Genomic DNA, 21,995 nt, shown 5'->3' with positions numbered 1-21,995 from the left:
AGAATGTGCATGATTGCAAAATGTTTCCGTTACACACTCTCACCAAAGTTAAAAACAGAGATAATCAGATAAAATTAAAGCTGGAAGATAAAGAGATAAACTGTATGCATACATTAATGTATTTTCTCCTGTAGTGATCAAAGTACAAAGATATAAACATAGACAAATAAATATACACAGTATCAGCTTTGGGAATGTGAAAGCTGAAAACAGATTTTATTTCCTATTTTTATATCGACATTTTTTCTTCTCATTTTGATCCCACTCATGCTTTCCTTTTTTTTAATCTTCTCCTAATTCTATAACGTCTCTCAAAGGGGATAATAACACTTTCTAAATTGGTAAAAAATACAAAAACTGTGTACTTTTAATTTTAAAGAATTTTGAGTGAAAATATATGGGTATTTTCACTTTGAAAATAAAATCCCAGGAAAAGTACCCACACATTTAACACCTGCCAATTTGTGCCAATACTCTGAGTAAAAATAAGAGCATATGTTTGAACATTTAAATATGTGCACATTAAATTTCCTTCCTCCTCTGCATGTCTACAGCAGATAAAATTACAAATCAAATGGTATTATGGACAGGGCCTCTTTTACAAAGCTGTGGTAGTGATGTACCAGTGGTAAATAAGCCAAATCCCATAGATTTGGTTTAAAATGGTCCCTGTTTACTGCATATAGATCAGACAATTTTACAAAACCTGCATTTTTGAAGGTAAAACAGTGTCTTATCTACAGAAATGACTGAAAATTACCCTTTCTAGCTACAAGTTACACATAGAAGGCCACTGTATACCTTCTGTAAACTTATAAAAACTTTATAATTTGTTACACAGGTCTTCTTAAATATATTTATACTGTTTAATGTATTTGCTTTGTATTTCACTTACTGTAAACTACACGGATCTAATAGTTTATTTGACACTTTGCATGTATGCAGCATTAGACTTGAAAGTGAGAAAAATATAAATACCCTACCCTCTCTAATAATCACTGGGTTATTATTAGAAACAATGGGTTTTTCTGAAGTCTAGGATGAGCTATTAAGGGAGGCACTGTTTCTCTCCTCCACCCTGATCCCTTGCGGTAAGAGGAGGGATTCAGTCAATGGAAAGGGGTGGGGGATGGAGGAGAGCAATGCCAGTTGCTGAAAATTCAGGGAGGGGCAAAGCTGTTATTGGGGAAATCTAAATTTGGATTTTAAGATGAAATTTACAGGGTTTTATGATGCTGAAAAAGAGGAGTGTGCTATTACAGAGAATACAGTATGTGTGTATGTATATACACACACATTTATTTTTACTGTTTTCCATCAAGAGTACAGCTAGACTTCAGCTTTTAATAACTTAGGAATTAAATAGAAGTTAAGAAACTGTTGTAACTTAAGTGATAATAAACTCCTTTGATTAGAAGAGTGGAATATAAAAGTTATCTAGAAAAAAACATTAAAAGCACAAATTAAATTTTCCCTTCCTACTAAAATAACTCCACTGGGCCAGATTTATAGGAGGGGAAAATCTGACCAAATGGGATTTTATTTTATTTTTTTAAAGTAGTACACATACATACCTTAATGACAGTTTAGGTAGCAGAAAAAAAAGTGCTAGCAACCATGGATGAAAAGTTTCTTTACTATTTTCTTATCCAATGCAAAGTATCGAGAGGAAAGCAACTAGTAGAAGGGAATCTCATGATGTGATTAATCTGAGTTTAGTGTTGGCACAATTATTAAATTCTCTTAACTAGCTGAACAAATTTCCAACACTACTGTCATACAGACTCCTCTAGTTCTCCAACTGTCTTGCCATAGTATTATTCTTTCATGAACCATTAAGAACATGGACAGCCTTTATGATGTAGATGCAGGAATACATTTTGACAAATAAGGGGAAAAAAGGTTTCCAGATATTTATTTCTGGAACTGTACACCAGGTATTAAAGTACAACAAAATACAAAATAATGCTAAAAAAAAATCAGTGTTTATGTACAAATATTAAAATCAATGCAGCAGCGACTTCCTCCTGAACATCTGATACTAAAAATTACTCTGATTGTCACTAATTAGTCATATTATTCACAGGGAACTTATTTTGACTAGGTGTAAAGGAGAATCACTGGTGCTCTAAAGAATATTCATACATATTTTAACAATATAACTGGTAAAAGTTTCCTCCTTTTAGTACAAAATGAATATATAATAACCATCTCTAAATATCTGATAGTCCTTTGTTTGAGGCATGTTGACAGTGTGCTTATCATAGCCTACAGGAATATTTTCTCAAGCAAAAATTTTCTCTTGGTCAGTTCCTCTATTAATTTACATTCAAAATTTAAATATTATATTCTAGAGACTTTGGTAAAATTAAATAGCAGTTCAACACTCTATTGGGACTGAGGTTTTCACATTTAAGGTCCTCAGTTTGGAAAACAGAAGAGGAAACAATTGCACAATTCATTGACCTAATTGTACACTCTAACATTCTTTAGCAAACAGCACTGTACATCCTTCAAGTAAATTCAGCAGTGTGACCGTGACATGAAGTATACATTTACCCCCTCATTCTGAAACAGGTTGCTTAAAAGGTAGGTGCCAATTGCATGCGTAAGCTACAGAATATCACATTTAAGCATGTAAGTGCTAGCCATGTGCTCAGCGGTATTCTATAACACAGGCATGCAACACGTTTAGAAACATAAATGCAAGAGGATGCACACATACGCGAGGCATAGGAAGTCCCCCATTTATGTTTGTCACGCCTGCTACAGACATGACATAAGTGGGCATGCTTAAATAGCGAATAAATGCTGGTTTATACTAGAATTCTGTAAAGATATCTGGATGCCCAGATGCCATTATAGAATTAGTACTTAGAGCCAAATTCAGTAACTGTGGTTCAAAAATCAGTGCCAGAGAAAAATGGCACTCCGTGCTATTCTATAAACATTGCTCCGGGCTGAGTAGCCCTTTCTAGAATAGCGCGAAGCACAAGTTCCCATGTGCAAATTTGGGCACCAGAACTTGCACCAAAACTAGGTATAATTCTTGGCGCCCAATTTGGGTGCACATCCCTGAAATTCTTTTAACACTGCACGCAAATTTCTGGAACGCCCCCAAGCTTCCCATGACCATGCTCCCTTGTGAGCTGCACACTATGGGACTTGGGCGCCCAGTGTTATAGAACAGTGCACAATCATATACGTGCACAAATACTAATTAGTGCCAATTATCAACTGATTGTTAGCACTCAATTATTGCTCTTAATTGAGTAATTAACCAATTAAGTTCTGTGCACATCTCAGGATCATACCCAAATTTTGGCAAATTTTATGGAGTCTGAGGTTTAGTGCACTGCATCTTGGCGCCTAACTTTTGGTACCCTTTATAGATTTACGCCTATAGGGGCATTTTTTATAACTGCATATGTCAGTAAAAGGTACATACGTACTTTTCACTCTGACTTTGCAGATATTCAAAATAAAGGTACATGCACTACTTTGAAAATGATTCCAAGAAAAATATTAGTACATATTTACACCTGATACTTTTTGCAAATACTTTTCTGGAGAAAAATAAATGCATACTTCCAAAAATTCAAATGTCTGTGCGAAGTTCCAGATTCTTCCTCAGTTACAGCCCCAGAATGCCAAGTAGTACATGTAAAATGGCTCTATGCTCATACTTTTATCTGCATACTGGGTAGTTTTATAAAAGCCAATTTCTGCAAGTAAAACACTGTTTTACATGTGAAAATGGCTTTTAAATTCACCTTTTTAAAACCTTAAAATGAAAAAATAATACCAAATAAAAAGTATTGCTATCATCACAGCACCAGTTATACTTTTAAATGAATCAGCAATCTTCATCACATTCCCTGTAAATAATCTGTAACTGACATACCCTAGCAAACTGCAATTGTTCAGCATGGATTTTTGGTTTGTTCACATGGAAGGGGAAATAAATGCTGTACAAAGGACAAAGAATTTATCACAGTTTTCTATAAGAATTGTGCTTTAACATTTAGCAATTAAAGGCAATGGAAAGTCTTCACATGTATACAAGTTCTCTTCATTCTATCCCTAAAACGCAATTCTTTTAATAAACAGTAACAAATTCTCAAATTGAAACTTAACTGAGAAGGAAAAGAAACTGTGAAGTCCAGCTTTTAGGAAAAAAAATAAATCAATAAATAGCTATTTTACATGGGTCAAGTCTTAGTGGTACACTTTGTGAAAGCACATCAAGCATGCACAAAAATGCTACTATACACCGGAGAAGTAGTCAGAAAACAATACTGAAATAGATATCTAAAAAGATATGTAGATTTTACAGATATTTACAAAATCTTGCAAATTATTGCCTCATAGTAAGGAATTAAAAGTAAACTACTAGCTAGCTAGCACTCTCACCTTTGAGAGGCTCCATTAGAATAGCACTTTATAACAGAAAAAAATACCCTAATTTGCTAGCCAGAATTCATTCTCTTATATTTTCTGAATTTTGGTCATTTTCCTTTTATTAAAAAACTAAAGTGTCCGTATAACCTGCTGACAATCAAAACTTTAGACAAGAAACCAAACAGTCTCCCTCTATATTCGGATTTCAGCAATGCATAGATAGAAAAACTGAATTGACTATATACTGCATTAGCTACAGAAAATGGGCATTGTTCATTTAAGTGCAACTGGTATAAGCATTCAGTCATCCTTGTGTAATAATTCTATACAGACCAGCTACTGTAAACCCACAGTTAAACTGAAATGCGCAACAAAGACAAATTATATCCAATATTATTCAAAATTACATAAAAATGATTGAGTCAAACAAAAAAATTAAAAAGGTACAAAGTTAAGCACGACAAAAAAATAAAAACAGCAACAAGAAGCAGAAACTTGATGTTAAAAAGTCACAGATTAATATGTAGAGTCAAGGCTACCCGTTATTAAACTGTGTACTTACAGGAATAAGATACTTCAGATACAATATATAAATTAAATGATGTAACGTTACCACTAATTGCTTTTTGTCCTCTGTACCATACTATCATTCAATGTAAATATATTACTGTGTAAACACTTCACAAGCACTCTTCATTCAACTTCTGAGAAAATCCCCCAGAAAAATGCTGCATCCCAAACTGATGTCAACACATTTCACAGTATGTAAAATAAATACCCTCCCCATTTCAAATGGAACCCTAATCCCAATTACTGAGCATGACCTTGAAGTGGTAGATAAACAATTACCAAACCATTACCAATGCGAGCAAAGTTTCAGGCAACACAATTAGTGGCAATCATTTTGGATTAGACAGTGCAATCTGCAAGAAGTAAACAGATTTTGTACAAATTAAGTTGTACTGCAGAATGAGCTGCATCAAAAACAAAGCAACATAAATGGCTTATAAGCCTTGGAAGCACATTATATTACATGCTGTTCTAAGTTTTCTTTTGCTATGTGCAATACAACTTAACTTCAACTTAATTTTTTTTTTTTTTTTTTAACACCAGCTATCATTTACAAATGTCATGAAATTATGCTGAACACAAACAAAGCGTGGACACTATGGTTCTTGCAAGAGACATTTTTGAATTGCTGCTGATCCCATAAGTCTGAGGCAACCATTCAAGAATGTACTTCAAGGTTTCGTTGTATAAAATCTAGACAGTCCCTCACAGAGAAAATACTTTGAACTGCAGTACTCTAAACAACCTAAGACATTTCCCATAATGTAAACCTTGGTGGTAACTCAGACCATGCTGACTTTTGCTGACAGTCAGCTACCTTAAAGTTTAACATACACAAGTCATTGAGTGATTTATATTACAACCTTCAAAATGGTGGACAAAAGCCACCAAAATACAAGTTCACAAAATTCAAAAGGTCATTAATTAAGTACACAGAACTCTATTGGCAGTAGAGTTCAATCTCGGTGTAAGGTAGCCATGCTCTTTAATTCTGTAACTGCGTCCAAGCATAAATCTTCATATTTTGCACGTTATGTCCCTTGTGCGAGCTTCCATAAAGATGAACCTGCTGTCTTGTACACCCAAGTGCTCTAGTTTAGTTATCAAATGAGAGAAGGTTCTGGGGAAAAAGAAAATCTTTGCAAGATTGCGCAGTTATCAAATGAAAGATTTAAAACCCTGTCTTTAAGAAAAAAAAATTATGCTACATTAAGCAGGGATTAGGACTGGTACCTGTAAACATGTTACTCCACTGCACTCAATCAGCAAAGGTAGCTTAGATTCAAAGAAATTGATTCATTCAGTTCAGAACCTCTATGCTGGTTTGAGATGGTAGCCTACTGTCTACAGGCTTAAAAAAAAAAAAAAAAAAAGAAGCAGAGCTTAAAGCTGCACCACATAGTTCAATCCAAGCCTCCAACTTTGCTGAACATTATATAACATTTCCACATTGATGAAATGAAATAACTCTTGACAAAATCAAGATATAGTTTTATACATACAAAGACATCACTGATGTCATAGTTGAAAAAGTTCATACTTCCAGTGAAAGACTAATCAAACCTGATCTTCCTGATCAGATTTACCTCAACTGCATACTCATTGTTTTGTTTTCAGAAGAGGGAAATAATTCTGCAGTCATTCTGATTGAAGGGCTGTATGATGTAATGTATGGGAATTGATAAAACTAGTTTCATTTGCAGACAAGCTGCTGAAGTCTGCCACTGAGACAGTCATTTTGGCACCTGTAATATGATGTGTATGATTCTCAAAGTCCACACCCAGATTATTTACAGATACATCATTCATGAAGGACTCTGGTACTGCAATTCCCATTTTTAATCTTTTTGTAGGTCTCTCCGACTCCTCATTGCATATACTCATAGGATTGAGTTCTGAGTGATAAAATCCAGGCTCAAATAAGTTAAAACAATCGCTTTCACCATTAGTAGGCAAGTTAAGAAAGTCTTCTGTTGCAACAGGCACATGATTAACTGGTCCTCGAGGTAAATTCTCCAGTGAAGTAAAGCTATCCAGGCAATTCACATCTGAGGAGTTGCACATTGTGTCCACATTATTGGTCAATGCTATAAGGAAACAGAAAATAAAGGAATAAGTTCACCAACTGCTCAACATCTATCTTTAAGCTGAGTATTTCACATGGTAATCATGAACAGCTAATGAGTAATGTGTGTACAAGAACTCTGTTAATTAAAAACTAATGTTAAATGCGAGCAACAGTAGTGGGACAGAATGATAAGATTCACTAAAAAGATGCTGCTGAGGCATTAAATAACATATTTACTAGAGAACGGAAAGTAGAATAGAAGATGGAGTGAAAAACACATAAAAAGAGAGGGGGGAAGAGATGGTTCCATTTTATTGAAACTTATTTATGGGCCATGCAGCTGGATAAGAATACAGATCTGGATGATGACACAGAAGATGTCTATAAGAGAAAGTAAGGAACTAAAAATATATCGATATATATACAGTTATGAAGCATTCATAACAGACTGGCGAAAAATGGGACAACTCTCGTACAAGGAAATCTGGAATCAGAAAGGTAGAAGAAAAATCATATATTTGCTGTCCTAAAAACATTCAAGAGAGAAACTGGAGGATTAACACAGAGGTAAGATATGTCTGAAATTACAAAAATTCTTAAAGAAGCTGCTAGAATTCCCTCTCTTCTCTTCCTCACATCTGTCAACAAGAAACTTGAATGTGATTTTAATGCAAAAAGCTCTACTCCCTACAGGAGTGACTATTCAGCTAAGTGGCCCTAGCAAAGAGCAAATAGGAGGAGACTAAGAAGGATAAGTTCCAACTGCTCAGTCCCTCCTCTTTACAGTAGAGTTGCAGGACACACATAAGTGGAAGGACTTACCCAGGTTCAGACTGACAACAGGCAACCGGAAGTACAGCAGTAAGGTAGCCAAGTTACAACTTATACAAAGACATAAAAGCTGTGGGTGGGAACAGATGAAGTTGGGTATAGCTATACATCTGCTCATCTTGAAAACGTAAACTGGTAGTGGGTAGAAACAAGGCTTAAAGCAGCCTAGATGATGTTTGTGTATGGAAACTTATCAGTTTTATTCCTTTTCCTGCTTAGTCCTATATCATTCTGGTAAGTAAATTTGTTTTGAAGATAGTCATGCTTATCTTGTTGACAGCTTGGACTGTGCTTGACTGGGCACTTTGAGCCTTTTGCATCATCATCAATCATATAATTAAGTGCAATAAATTAAAAAGGAGAAATTAAGTGAATCAGAAGTACTACTTTTCAGAACTTATGAAAATGTTTAAAAAGAATTGTGAATATCCCATTGAAATTTGTAGAAAATGCATACCCACTTTGACAGCAAAACAAAGCACAAAACATCCAAGAACAAGCAGGCATAATATCCTCACATGTAGGACTCTCTAACTGCCAGGCTCAGCATTTAAATTCAAGTTGGTAATTAATTAAAATATGACCTTGGTGGAAAAAAAGGGCCTGAGGGCATAGTTGTCATTCAAGAATTAAAAAGATTTTGCAGAACTGCTTGTCCAAACTAGCTATCCCACCTAGAATTTTGCTCCAAACAGTAGCAAGTGGTGAAGGTGTGGAAAGAAGATCATGTCACTGCTTTGCAAATTTCCTCAATAGAGGAAGGGCAGAAATGGGTTACTGAGACAGCCATGGATCTTACATTATGGGTGGTGACACAGTCATGAAGGGTCAGCCCAGCCTGAGCATATGCAAAGGAGATACAGTCAGCTAGCCATGCAGCGATGGTACATTTGGTGACAGAAATCTTAAATCTGTTAGGATCGAAGGATACAAAAAGCTGTGACAATTTCCTATCATGTTTTATACGGTCCAGATAAGATAAAGCATGCTTGCGGTTCAAGGAAAGGAACGTTGCCTCACCAGGATGAGTGTATGGCTTAGGGAAGAAGACAGGAAGAATAATGGATTGATTGAGGTAGAATTTCAATACTACCTTAGTGCATTACCTAGTATAAAGGGGATCTGCCAGTACACTTACTTGCCTGGTAGAAGTGAATGCAATGAGAAAAATGACTTTCCATGTATGCAGCTTTTGAGAGCAGGAATGAAGAGGTTCAAATGGAGCTTTGATGACGACAGTGAGGGTGATATTAAGGTTCCACACTACTGGAGGCAGTTTGATAGACTTGGTGTAGAATAACCCTTTCGTAAACAAGGCTACCAGAGGATGGTGACAGACAGGTTTACTATTCAAGAGGAAAGCACTAGTAGCACTTAAGTATACTCTGTTTTTAAGCCAGTATTAGAAATGGAGGAGATAGTTCAAGAGGGATGGATAAGGTGTAACAGGGTCTAATGCTTTGGATGCAAACCAGATGGAGAATCTCTTCCATTTAAATAGGTAAGATGTCTCAAAGATTTAAAGTAACAGTGCACTACGGCAGTGTCTGCACCGGGCTCCATGGATTACATCACCTATGTGAGAATATTATGCCTGCTTGTCCTCCTCAGAGAAAGGATGGTCACCAGGTATAGGGTTATAGCAGCTGATATTTTAATTTTTTTGTAAATTTCCATGACTATAGCACAGTAACCTGGAAGATATACAAGTAGCCTCCAAGACAGATAAGTTTTAAGATATGTTCTGGTACCAACTTGAGCAAATTGGCACAGCAGCAATGTTAACCTCTAATAGTTAAGGCCTGAATGCCTTGTAACACCTGAAAATATGACTATCATAGTCATTATTTACCTGTCAAGTCATTTGCTGTGATGGCATTCAGAATGCTGAGTTGTTGGTCAGGAATGCTTTCTGTTCTGCTGTTAGAATTTAAGGCTGAAGAACCGTCTGCTCCACCAAGAACTTGTGCTTCATCAACCAACCGATCCATATAATCCCTGGAAAGATCACCTTATATGATTAGGCACTAAGAGTACCAACAACTGACTTCTCATGGCAAAAACTGATTAGACCAATGTCTAATAGTACCCACCATGTTGTGGTATACAGAACTAATGACAAACCAGAAAACAGGAAAAACAGGCAATGTGATTAGGTCCATTTTGACTTGGAACCCTACAGGGATATCTTTCAGCCATGTTCAGAACTGTGCCATATATACTCATCCAAATACCTGATATAAGAGGGAAGGGACTATACTGTAACCCAAACATTTCAACCCCAGATGCAAATTATTCCTAGATAAGATGCACTTACGTGACACCAGGATGGTGATTGTACCTCTTCTTTCCAAACTTCGTTTGCTGGGCAAAGTAATCGTAGCGTTCTGATTTCTTCCATATGTAATAAAAAGCTACACATTCAGAAACTGTCCTAGTTCTTACCTGTTAAAGCAAAAATGTTGTCCAATTATTTTTTAATATCCACATTTAATATTAGTCAGACATTTTAAGAAAGATATCTAAAACTCCTAAACTGACATTTAAAAAAAACACTTGAGGTTCCTGTATCAACAGAAGCAGAAGTGGTAAACACACAAAAATTAATAAGGGAACATTAGGTACTTGCTTCAGTCTTCTTTCTGGAAAAAGGAATACGAGTCCTGATACAGCACAGTTACTTACCGTAACAGGTGTTATCCAGGAACAGCAGGCAGATATTCTCTACATGTGGGTGACGTCACTAACGGAGCCCCCTAACGGACGCTTTCGCAAGCAGACTTGATTGATGACCTTCAAGCTTGCGATTGGCCCGCGCATGCGCGTGTGCCCCTCCCGCCCGGCCTAAAGCATGTATCTCCTCAGCGTGGCCTCAGTTCAGATAGCTAGCAAAGAAGCCAACCACGGGGATATGGGTGGGTTGCGAGAATATCTGCCTGCTGTCCCTGGATAACACCTGTTACGGTATGTAACTGTGCTTTATCCCAGGACAAGCAGGCAGCATATTTTCTACATGTGGGAGAACTCCGAACTCGAGGCCTGTCCCTCAGGATCCATCGGGCCAAAAAGTTGAAGAATCTTGGCCATCCTCAGTCGAAGAGCCCATGGTTGCAGAGTCGCACAACGCGGACACGGCTCAGCACGGTGTTCTGCACCCAGGCACTCCACATACCAACGATGGGGATTGATGATGGAGATAACCTGGTTGCACTTAGTGCAGTTCTTGAACCTGATGCGAGGCCAGGACATAAGAAAAAAGACGGCCGCAGCCCTGCGAGGCTAGGCGGCCAGAGCAAGACCGGAGACCCGGTCAAAAAGACAAAAAAGAAAAGAAAAATTAATAAAGACGCGAGCACAGCGACTTAAACGAAAATAACAAAGAAAACTGCGGTGCAAGAGGGACTACTAGATCACACACAGCAAGGGAGCAGTGCTTCTGGCTCCGCGGAAAACATAGAACTGAGGCCATGCTGAGGAGACGCATGCCCTAGGTCGGGCGGGAGGGGCACGCGCGCATGCGCGGGCCAATCGCAAGCTTGAAGGTCTTCAAGCAAGTCTGCTTGCGAATGTCTGCTAGGGGGCTCCGTTGGTGACGTCGCCCACATGTAGAGAATATGCTGCCTGCTTGTCCTGGGATAATAGGAGATATTCCCTTATACACAATTACATTCTTCAGCTCTTCCTTCTTCTCCAGTGCTGTAAAGCCCCCTTCAGTTTGTACAAAAGCAATAAAATAGCACTAAAACAGAGAAATAGGGAGGAGTGAAAGTGGAAAGACTCCCCACAAAAATATTTCTGTTTTGCTCTGTAAGAAATAGTAAACAAGGTTAAACAACACTTTAAACAACCTAGGTGGATCAAACAGACACCACCCAACAACATGCACCCAACAAAATGCACCCAGTATTAAACTTATGGAGCTTGTAGAGACTCACTCACTTTATGCTTGTAGAGACTCACTCACTTTATGCTTTTTTAATTTTTAAATCATCTGACAGGAGAAAAGCTCCAGCTCTGGACACATGTATACGTCCGAACTCCGGACTGACAGGGCGGGGTCTCAGGACTTTGTCCTTTTTCCAGAAAGCACAGTTACTAACCTTAATATGTATAATCCAGGGACAGCAGGCACATATTCTCACTTGTGGGTGATTTCATCCACGGAGCCCCAATGCGGACAGCCTCGCAAGCAGACTTGCTTGTAAAACTTTAGAAAGTTCACGACTGCCGCACTGCACATGTGAGAGTGCCTTCCCGCCCAACGTAGGGCGCGCGTCTCCTCAGTTCAGATAGATAGCTAAGAAGCCAACCAGGGGAGGTGGGTGGGTTGTGAGAATAGCTGCCTGCTGTCCCTGGATAATACCAGTTACGGTAAGTAACTGTGCTTTATCCCAGGACAAGCAGGCAGCATATTCTCATATGTGGTTGACCTCCAAGCTAACCAGAATGGGATGGTGGGAGTGTTGGCAATTTAGGAGAATAAATTTTGTAAAATTGCCTGGCCAAAATGGCCATCCCATCTGGAAAAAGAATCCAGACAATAATGAGAGGTGAAAGTATGAACCGAGGACCAAGTGGCAGCTTTGCAGATTTCCTCAATAGGAGTAGATCTAAGGAAAGCTATTGATGCCGCCATGGCTCTGACTTTGTGGGCTGTGACTCGATCCTATAGATGCAGTCCAACCTGAGCACAGCAGAAAGAGATGCAAGCAGCCATCCAGTTGGAGATGGTGCGCTTGATGTCCCAACTTGTTTGGATCAAAGGAGACAAAAAGTTGAGGAGCAGATCTGTGTGGCTTAGTGCGTTGCAAGTAGAAAGCCAAAGCACACTTGCAGTCCAAAGTATGAAGAGCTGTTTCCCCAGGATGAGAATGAGGCTTTGGAAAAAACACTGGAAATACAATGGATTGGTTGAGATGAAATTCTGAAACCACTTTTGGTAAGAATTTAGGATGAGTACAGAGGACCACCATGTCATGATGGAATACTGTGAAAGGTGGGTCCGCTACTAAAGCTTGTAGCTCACTGACTCTGTGAGCAGACATGAGCGCAATGAGAAAAACCACTTTTCAAGTGAGATATTTCAGATGAGCCGAAGCCATTGGTTCAAAAGGAGGCTTCATCAATTGAGCAAGAACAACATTGAGATCCCAAATCACTGGAGGCAGTTTTAGAGGTGGTTTGACATTCATAAATCTGGAAACCACAGGATGAGCAGAAAGGGGTTTCCCTTCGATAGGCTGATGAAAAGCAGCAATTGCAATGAGATGGACTCAAATGGATGTGGATTTGGGTCCTAATTGAGATAAATGCAAAAGGTAATCCAAAACTAGAGACAAGGAGGTAGATTAGGGCTCCTTGTGATGAATGGTGCACCAAGCAGAAAATCTAGTCCATTTCTGGTTGTAACATTTTCTAGTGGTAGGTTTCCTGGAAGCCTCTAAAATGTCCTTTACAGACTGAGAAAACTGTAGAGTGGCAGTTAGGTTGAGAGGTACCAAGCTGTCAGGTGTAGAGACTGCAGGTTGGGATGAAGTAGAGACCCCTGACTCTGTGTAAGCAGAGACGGAAAAACTGGTAGAAGTAGTGGCTCCCTGCTCCTGAGTTGAAGTAGAAGGGAGAACCACGGTTGTCTGGGCTACCAAGGAATTATCAGAATCATGGTGGCATAGTCGTGTTTGAGTTTCACGAGTGTCTTAAGAATGAGAGGAAATTGAGGAAATGCATATAGAAACCGATTCGTCCATTCCAGAAGAAAAGCATCTGCCTTGAGGCGATGAGGAGAGTATATCCTGGAGCAGAACTGAGGTAGTTTGTTGTTGTGGGGAGACGCAAAAAGATCTATCTGAGGAGTCCCCCACTGAGAAAAATGTGATGTAGAGGCGAGGAATTAAGTGTCCATTTGTGAGGTTGGAGAGGATGACTCAATTTGTCCACTAGACAGTTTTTCTCTCCTTGAATATAGAATACTTTTAGAACGGTGTTGTGATGGATTGCCCAATTCCACACCTTTTGAGCTTCCTGGCAGAGAGGGACAGATCCTGTTCCTCCCTGCTTGTTGACATAGAAACATAGAAGATGACGGCAGATAAGGGCCATAGCCCATCAGGTCTGCCCACTCTACTGACCCACCCCCAAGTCTACTATCCTAGGGATCCCACTCCTGGTGACAGGTTCCTTTGGCTTAACCCTCTAAGGGATCCCACATGGCATCCCATTTGCTCTTAAATTCTTGCACACTGTTTGCCTCGATCACCTGCACCGGGAGCTCGTTCCAAGGATCAACCACTCTCTCGGTGAAGAAATATTTCCTGGTGTCGCCATGAAATTTCCCGCCCCTGAGTTTGAGCGGATGCCCTCTTGTGGCTGAGGGTCCTTTGAGAAAGAGAATCTCTTCTTCAATCTCGATACGACCGGTAATATACTTAATCGTCTCGATCATGTCTCCTCTCTCCCTACGTTCCTCGAGTGAGTACAGCCGCAAATTTTTCAGCCTTTCCTCGTACGATAGGTCCTTGAGCCCTGAGACCATCCTGGTGGCCGTTGCACCGACTCTACTCTCAGCACACCAAGGTACTGTATAATGGCATTATGACTTCAGGCTTCCGGCTGACGAAACTCCTGCGGATGCAACCTAACAACTGTCTTGCCTTAGATGAAGCCTTCTCCACATGATCAGCAGTTTTCATGTCTGCGCTGATGATCACTCCCAAGTCTCGTTCTGTTGAAGTTCTAGCTAAGGTCTCACCATTCAAGGTGTAAGTTCGGCACGGATTTCTGCTGCCGAGGTGCATGATCTTGCATTTCTTAGCGTTGAAGCCTAGCTGCCAGGTCGAGGACCAAAGCTCCAACAAATGTAGGTCCTGTGTCATACTATTGGGTGAATTGCCATCTCTCACTATATTGCATAGTTTGGCATCGTCAGCGAATAACGTTACCTTACCTTGAAGCCCCTGAGTTAGGTCCCCTATGAATATGTTGAAAAGGAGCGGGCCCAAGACTGAGCCCTGCGGTACTCCACTGGTCACCTCTGATGTTTTAGAGAGGGTACTGTTAACTACCACCCTCTGAAGTCTGCCACTCAGCCAGTCATTGACCCATGTAGTTAGTGTTTCTCCCAGCCCCATTGATTTCATCTTGCTCAACAGCCTGCGATGCGGGATACTATCGAAAGCTTTGCTGAAGTCTAGGTATATGACATCCATGGATTCTCCCAAGTCTAACTGTTTTGTTACCCAGTCAAAGAAGCTGATGAGATTGGATTGGCAGGACCTACCTTTGGTGAATCCGTGTTGACTGGAATCCCGTAGATTCTCCTCATCTAAGATTTCGTCTAATTTACGTTTGATTAGTGTTTCCATGAGTTTGCATACTATTGATGCGAGATTCACCGGTCTGTAGTTTGCAGCCTCTGCGCTGCAACCCTTTTTGTGCAGTGGAACGACGTTATATGTTTTCCAGTCTATGGGGATTCTCCCCAAACTTAGGGAGAGATTGAAGAGTCCTGATAACGGTTCTGCCAGGACATCACGCAGCTCACTGAGCACCCTGGGGTGTAGATTGTCCGGTGTCATGGCTTTGTTCACCTTGAGTCTTGCCAGTTCGTAGTAGACGTCGCCAGGTGTGAACTCGAAATTCTGAAACGGGTCTTCCACGCTGGGCCTTGTCTGCAACTGCGGATCGTGTCCTGGTGCCTCGCAGGTGAAGACCGAGCAGAAGTATTCATTCAGTAGTTCTGCTTTATCGGAATCTAATTCTGCGCAGTTCCCATCTGGTTTTCTAAGGCATACTATCCCGTCTGTGTTCTTTTTCCTATCACTAATATACCTGAAGAAGGATTTGTCCCCTTTCTTCATGTTCTTTGCCAGAGTCTCTTCCACTCGAAGTTTGGCCTCCCTGACTGCCGTTTTGACCGCTGCAGACCTCGCCCTATGTTCTAGTTTAGCTTCCCTAGTCTCCGTTCGTTTGTAGGAAATAAATGCTCTTTTCTTCTCCTTGACAAGGTGCGAGATTTCTGCGGAGTACCATTGGGGTTTGTTGTTTCTCCGCCGTTTGTGTACTGATTTAATGTAGAGGCTTGTCGCTTCATATATGGTAGATTTCAGGGATGACCACATGGCTTCCACATTATCGGTCGTAGCTTGGTTCTGCAGTGTCCGGTGGACGAAATCTCCCATGCGTTTGAAGTCAGTGCCTCGGAAGTTGAGTACTTTTGTTTTCGCGTTTGATCTAGGGAAATCTTTCCTGAGGTAGAACCACACCATGTTGTGGTCGCTGTAGGCTAGCGTATCTCCTACCGAGACCTTCGAGACGCTATCCCCGTTGGTGAGTACCAGGTCCAGGATCACCTGGGCCCTAGTGGGTTCCAATACCATTTGTTTGAGTCGTGCTCCCTTTATGGATGTTAACAGTCTCCTGCTGCCGCTGGTTGTTGCTAAGTATGAGTTCCAATCTGCGTCAGGCATGCTGAAGTCCCCTAGCAGAACAGCGTCTCCCCATAGAGTGATATTCTCTATGTCTTCAATTAATTTGGAGTCTTTGTCTTCCAGTTGTCTTGGAGGTCTATATACTACACCAAGATACAGGCATTTTTCCCTGCCTCTGGCCAGGTTCACCCATAGGGATTCCCTGGTGTACTTGACATCTGTGATTCTGGTAGTTTTGATGTCTTCTTTAATGTATAGTGCCACCCCTCCCCCTGACTTTCCCTCTCTGTCCTGACGAAATAAGTTGTATCCCGGTATAGCCATATCCCACCCATGAGAGTCTGTGAACCAAGTTTCGGATATTGCCACCATGTCAAGGTCGGCATTCATTATTTCGGTCTCTAATTCTAGAATCTTATTGCCTAAACTGTGTGCATAGTACATGGCGACTTGATTGTCTGTCTAAATGAGGACTACTTGATTGCGGAGAAGATGCTGAAAATCAAGTTATGCTTGGTAATTAAGATTGAAATTAATAAACTTAATAATAATAATAAGAGAAGATGCTGAAAAGCTTTGAGAGCACTGAAGATCGCTCTGCGTTTCAACAGATTTATGTGACACTGACGATCCATGCTGGACCAGTACAGAGTGGCCTTGAGTACAGAGACCATCGAGATGAGCCCAAGCGTAGGTCGAGGAATCCATCGTGAGGACCTTCTGATGAGGGGGCGTTTGAAACAGTAAACCTCTGGAAAGATTGGAAGAGAGCATCCACCAGTGGAGAGACTGTTTCAACGAAGTAGGCACTGTAATGTGCTGAGAGAGTGGGTCGAAAACCTGAGCCCACTGAGATGCCAGGGCCCACTGGGGAATTCTGAGGTGAAGTCTGGCAAAAGGAATCACGTGAACTGTAAAAGCCATGTGACCGAGGAGAATCATCATGTGTCTCACTGAGATTGAAGTGAGGAATGATACTTTGTGACAAAGGTGAATAAGAACATCCTGACGTTGTTGAGGAAGGCATGCTCCGAGTTGCACAGTGTTCAGTACAGCTCCGATGAACTGTAGAGTCTGAGAGGGCTGGAGGTAGGACTTTGGAAAGTTGATTTTGAACCCTAGACTTTGGAGGAATCAAGTAGTTCGTTGAGTTGCTACAACAACCCCTTGAGATGCTGAGTCCTTGATGATCCAGTCGTCCAGGTATGGAAAAACCTGCAGACCATGGTTGCGCAGAGCTGCTGCCACTACTACTAGGCACTTGGTGAACACTCAGGGAAATGATGCCAGGCCGAAGGGTAGCACTCTATACTGAAAATGATGATTTCCCACCCGAAATCTGAGGAACTTGCGAGAGGCTGGATGAATGGGGATGTGAGTATAAGCCTCTTTGAGATCCAGAGAGCATAACCAATTGTTCTGATCTAGAAAGGGATATAAGGATGCCAGGGACAGCATCTGAAATTTTTCTCTGACAAGGAATTTGTTGAGAGCTCCAAGGTCCAAGATAGGTCATGGAACAAGGAAGTAATGGGAGTAAAACCCCCTGCTCTGCTGTGCCAAGGGAACTTCCTTGATGGCACGGAGACAAAGCAGAGCCTAAGCTTCCTGAAGAAGAAGGGTGATCTGGGAAGGGTTGGAAGGATACTCTCTTGGGGGAAGATCTGGAGGAATCTTCATAAAATGAAGAGAGTAACCCTCTCTGAATATTAAGAGAACCCAGAGGTCGGATGTGATGAGTTCCCATCGTTGGTAAAAATGATGGAGACGACCCCCAATGGGAAGAGGGAAGGACAGAGGCAGAACGACTGAGGTTATGCCCTGTGTTAGCTGGTCAAAAAGACTGAGAGGCCTTGGGTGCTGTTGTTGTTTCTTAGGAGGAACCCTCGAATAAGGAGCTGCCTTCTGAGGAAAACGCCTCTGGTAGGATGGAACAGTCCTATAGCCCTTGGCCCTAGATGGTTTTGACTTTGGTCTAATTATGGAAGCAAAGGACTTCTCATGTTCTGATAAACGCTTGGTAGCTGCCTCGATAGTCATCAAACAATTCATTGCCCTGACTTGGGATCTTAGCGAGTCGATCTTGGAGCTTCGGATCCATGTCTACAGTACAAAGCCAGGCAAGGCGACGCATGGCCACCGAAAAGGCCGTTTCATTGCTATCTTTATCAACATCAAATCTTGCCTTTTCCCGGGGTGGCCACTGGAAGTAACCTCCATACATACACCACCGCCATCTTCTAGTTTAAATACCTAGAAACATATTGCCTGAATTTCTCAGCCAGGATTCTTTTTCCTGCCATGGTAAGGTGCAGCCCATCATTACAATACAGTCTCTTGTTTTTCCATATATTGCCCCATCCTCCTAAATACCTAAAGCCTTCTTGATGACATCAGGCTTTGAGCCACCTATTGAAGTTGTCAATAGTTTGTACTCTTTCCTCTCCCTTTCCATAAGTAGGCAGTACTTCTGAAAAAGCTAGAGTCTTTACAAAAGGTTTTATCCCCTCTCCCAGCTCCCAAAATACTTTCTGCGCTGCAAGTAGGTTATTGTTAGCTAGGTCATTTGTTCCAAGATGGATAATAATTACAGACAGTATTTGTCTGGCATTTCTGGTAGCTGAGGATCCTGGAAGGCATGTCACTATTTTGAGTCCCTTGTCCTGTGTTGCAAGGTTAATCCCTCTGATGATGGAATCCCCCTAGCAGCAATACTTTCCTGGTTTGAGCTTTTTTATAACTTTATAACTTTACAAGTTATCTTCACTGGTTCTAGTTCCTCCTCAGTTCTTTTATCTTGAGCATCATAATGCTCTAACGGAGCAAAGGGATTATTTAGGGGCAACAATTATGAAGGTGGATGTTTCTGTGTCACATGCCACAGTCTACCTGAACCTACAATGATCCATTTATTCCTGGGTTTTATTTATAGCTGCTTTAATTGCCTCCAATTCCTGCTTAAGTTTACAGTGCTCCTCTTTGATACTAGCAAGATGAAGACAGATGGGGCAAGCCTTGAGCCTCCAGATAGTGTGCCTGGGAACTAAAACACCACAATGATTGCACTGAATGAAATTCATCTTGATTAGTTGGAGGGCCTAGCAATTGAGACACTATGATACAAATTCTGCTGGAATCTACATTCACCCCCCTTTTTTAAAATTCTAAATATTACCAATAAATCTAGCTAGCAGCTTTTGTGCTATAATCTCCAACTGCAGATTAAACCTTAAAGCTGCTTTCTGGTCTGACTATATAAAATAAAATAAACCTTTCCTGCAGTATGAAAGACAAGTTAGTCAGAAGTGTTTATCCCTTCTAATGACAGAGCTAAGCAGAAAAAGAAAAAGAGGGAAGGCTTGTTTTGGGTTTTTATTTTTTAAAGATGGGGGCAGTGCGCTAGGTTAGACGACAGAGTTACACCACACTATAGACATTCAATTCTTTAAGTTAAAGGAGATCACTTGGTCCACTGTGGAATCCACCTTTAGCTGAACAAACAGCTGCTGGAAGTCCAGAGCCATAGGATAGAGCTGAGATGTAGTTTTGGCCACCTTAGGAGAGCTTTCAGGTACCTCCCCCATTGGTCAGTGACCAAGGAGGAAAGATCTGAATGAGCACGAAAAAGGTTCATCTGTGCATTAGTGCCATACATGACAGAGCACTGCGAGGTGGAAGTCTGCCGAGCATCAAATTTCAATATAGACAGGGTGTAAAAAAGGACATGGGAAACTGAAGCTGACCTGAAAAGGCGATGCAGAGAGGGAATCACTGTGATCCGTCGCCATTACTGGACCCCATCAGAGATCCAAAATCATCCACTGTCGCAGAAGAGCCTTGCGATAATAAAGGCATGGAAAGGGACTTCCAGTCATCCCAGTCCTGCTCCGAAGGAACACTGACACTTGGAACCGATGAGTTATGAGGCGGGGACGCCTGCATGGGAGAAGGATCCCCCTTAGGCAGAGAAGACTAGCCTGAAGGCAGCGCTTTCCAGTTCTGTTAAGTAGGCTTTCCATAACAGACTGAAAGTCAGAGAAGCCTTGCATTGGGGGACCCGAGGCTCCTTGCGTTTTCCTAGACTGGATAAGAGATGCTTGGCTCATCTGAGCAGGATCTCTTCCCCTTAGATCAGCTTTTCTGGGATTTCTAAGGCCTTGAAGGATTAAATGGGGGCCAAGCCCAAAGGTCCCATCCCTTCCTCACGTGTCCTGCAGCACATGGAACACGGCTGCTCCTCAACTAGCAACTCTGTACAACCAATGCAGAGATCCGGGACTAGAAAGCTCTGCCACTAGCAAAAATGAGCTGTTTTGAGGTAGAAAAATATTTTTTTTTAATGAGATCGCTAAAAATCCAAGAAGACTACCGTGGCTGTTGGAGATAGAACAAAAACCGATAGCGTGGAAGAAACTGATAGCGTGGAAGAAATGTGGTCGACTTTGAAAACCACCATACAGGAAGCGACAAACCGCTATGTTAAATTAGTAAGTAAACAACGAAGGAACAATAAGCCGAAGTGGTTCACTACAGAGATCTCGGCCCTTATCAAGGAGAAGAAAAAAGCATTCATCTCTTACAAACAATCAGGGAAACAGGTCTCTAGAGCAGACTACTTGACCAAATCAAAAGCCGTCAAAACGGCAGTCAGGGAGGCTAAGTTTCACATGGAGGAGTCTCTGGCAAAAAACATCAAGAAGGGAGATAAATCCTTCTTTAGGTATATCAGTGACAGAAGTAAAAACTCAGGCGGGATTGTACGTCTTAGGAAACCAGACGGAGACTATGTGGAAAAGGATTCGGAAAAAGCCCAACTATTAAATGAATACTTCAGCTCAGTCTTCACCCGAGAAGCTTGGCCCTCATCTACAGACAAGGGTTGACTCAGTTGATCCATTCAGTAACTTCGAGTTTACGCCCAGCAGTGTCTACAGTGAGCTATCAAGGCTCAAGGTTAACAAGGCAATGGGGCCTGACAACCTACACCCCAGGTGCTAAGGGAGCTGTGTGATGTCCTGGCGGAGCCACTGTCCAAGCTCTTCAACCTCTCCCTTAGCAAAGGCAGCATTCCGTCGGACTGGAGGACAGCTAACATCATTCCACTCCACAAGAAAGGCTCCAAGATGGAAACAGCAAACTACAGACCAGTGAGTCTAACATCGATAGTAAGCAAACTAATGGAAACTCTAATAAAACACCAATTGGATAAGATCCTGGATGAGGAGAATCTACGGGATCCCCGTCAACATGGATTTACAAAAGGGAGATCGTGCCAATCCAACTTGATCAGCTTCTTTGAATGGGTGACGGGGAAGCTAGATATTGGAGAGTCCCTGGACATCGTGTATCTGGACTTTAGCAAAGCATTTGATAGCGTACCACACCGCAGGTTGCTGAGCAAGATGAGTTCTATAGGATTAGGTGACACATTGACGAAATGGGTTGGGAACTGGCTTGGAGGTAGGCTTCAAAGGGTGGTGGTGAACGGCACACCCTCTGAAATGACGGAGGTGATCAGTGGAGTGCCACAGGGCTCGGTCTTGGGCCCAATCCTATTCAACATCTTTATAAGGGACTTGGCAGAAGGGCTTAGGGGTAAAATAACATTATTCGCTGATGACGCCAAACTAAGTAATGTAGTGGGCAAATGCACAATAGATGATGTTTCAATGCCCGACAACATGATGCACGACCTATTC

The 21,995-nt window shown here is 41.3% G+C and overlaps 1 protein-coding gene across 10 annotated transcripts in view; it reads right to left on the bottom strand.

Moving 5' to 3' along the window:
- Nucleotides 1–1,963: 1,963 nt before the first annotated feature.
- The window catches only part of MIER3 (MIER family member 3), a 146,025-nt gene continuing 125,993 nt past the window's right edge, over nt 1,964–21,995 (bottom strand). For all 10 annotated transcript variants that reach the window (XM_033930962.1, XM_033930953.1, XM_033930991.1 and 7 more), the window contains 3 exons: nt 10,188–10,315; nt 9,723–9,868; nt 1,964–7,058 (listed from right to left, as the gene is read on the bottom strand). In XM_033930962.1, the coding sequence (XP_033786853.1) occupies nt 6,610–7,058; nt 9,723–9,868; nt 10,188–10,315 (723 nt within the window). In that variant the 3' untranslated portion in view covers nt 1,964–6,609. The remainder of the gene's footprint in view (nt 7,059–9,722; nt 9,869–10,187; nt 10,316–21,995) is intronic.

Source organism: Geotrypetes seraphini, chromosome 1 (genome assembly GCF_902459505.1).
Source record: "Geotrypetes seraphini chromosome 1, aGeoSer1.1, whole genome shotgun sequence".
In the NCBI taxonomy this organism is placed as follows: domain Eukaryota; kingdom Metazoa; phylum Chordata; class Amphibia; order Gymnophiona; family Dermophiidae; genus Geotrypetes; species Geotrypetes seraphini.
Note: the sequence above shows the minus strand (reverse complement) of the source record. Positions and strands in the feature narration are given on the sequence as shown.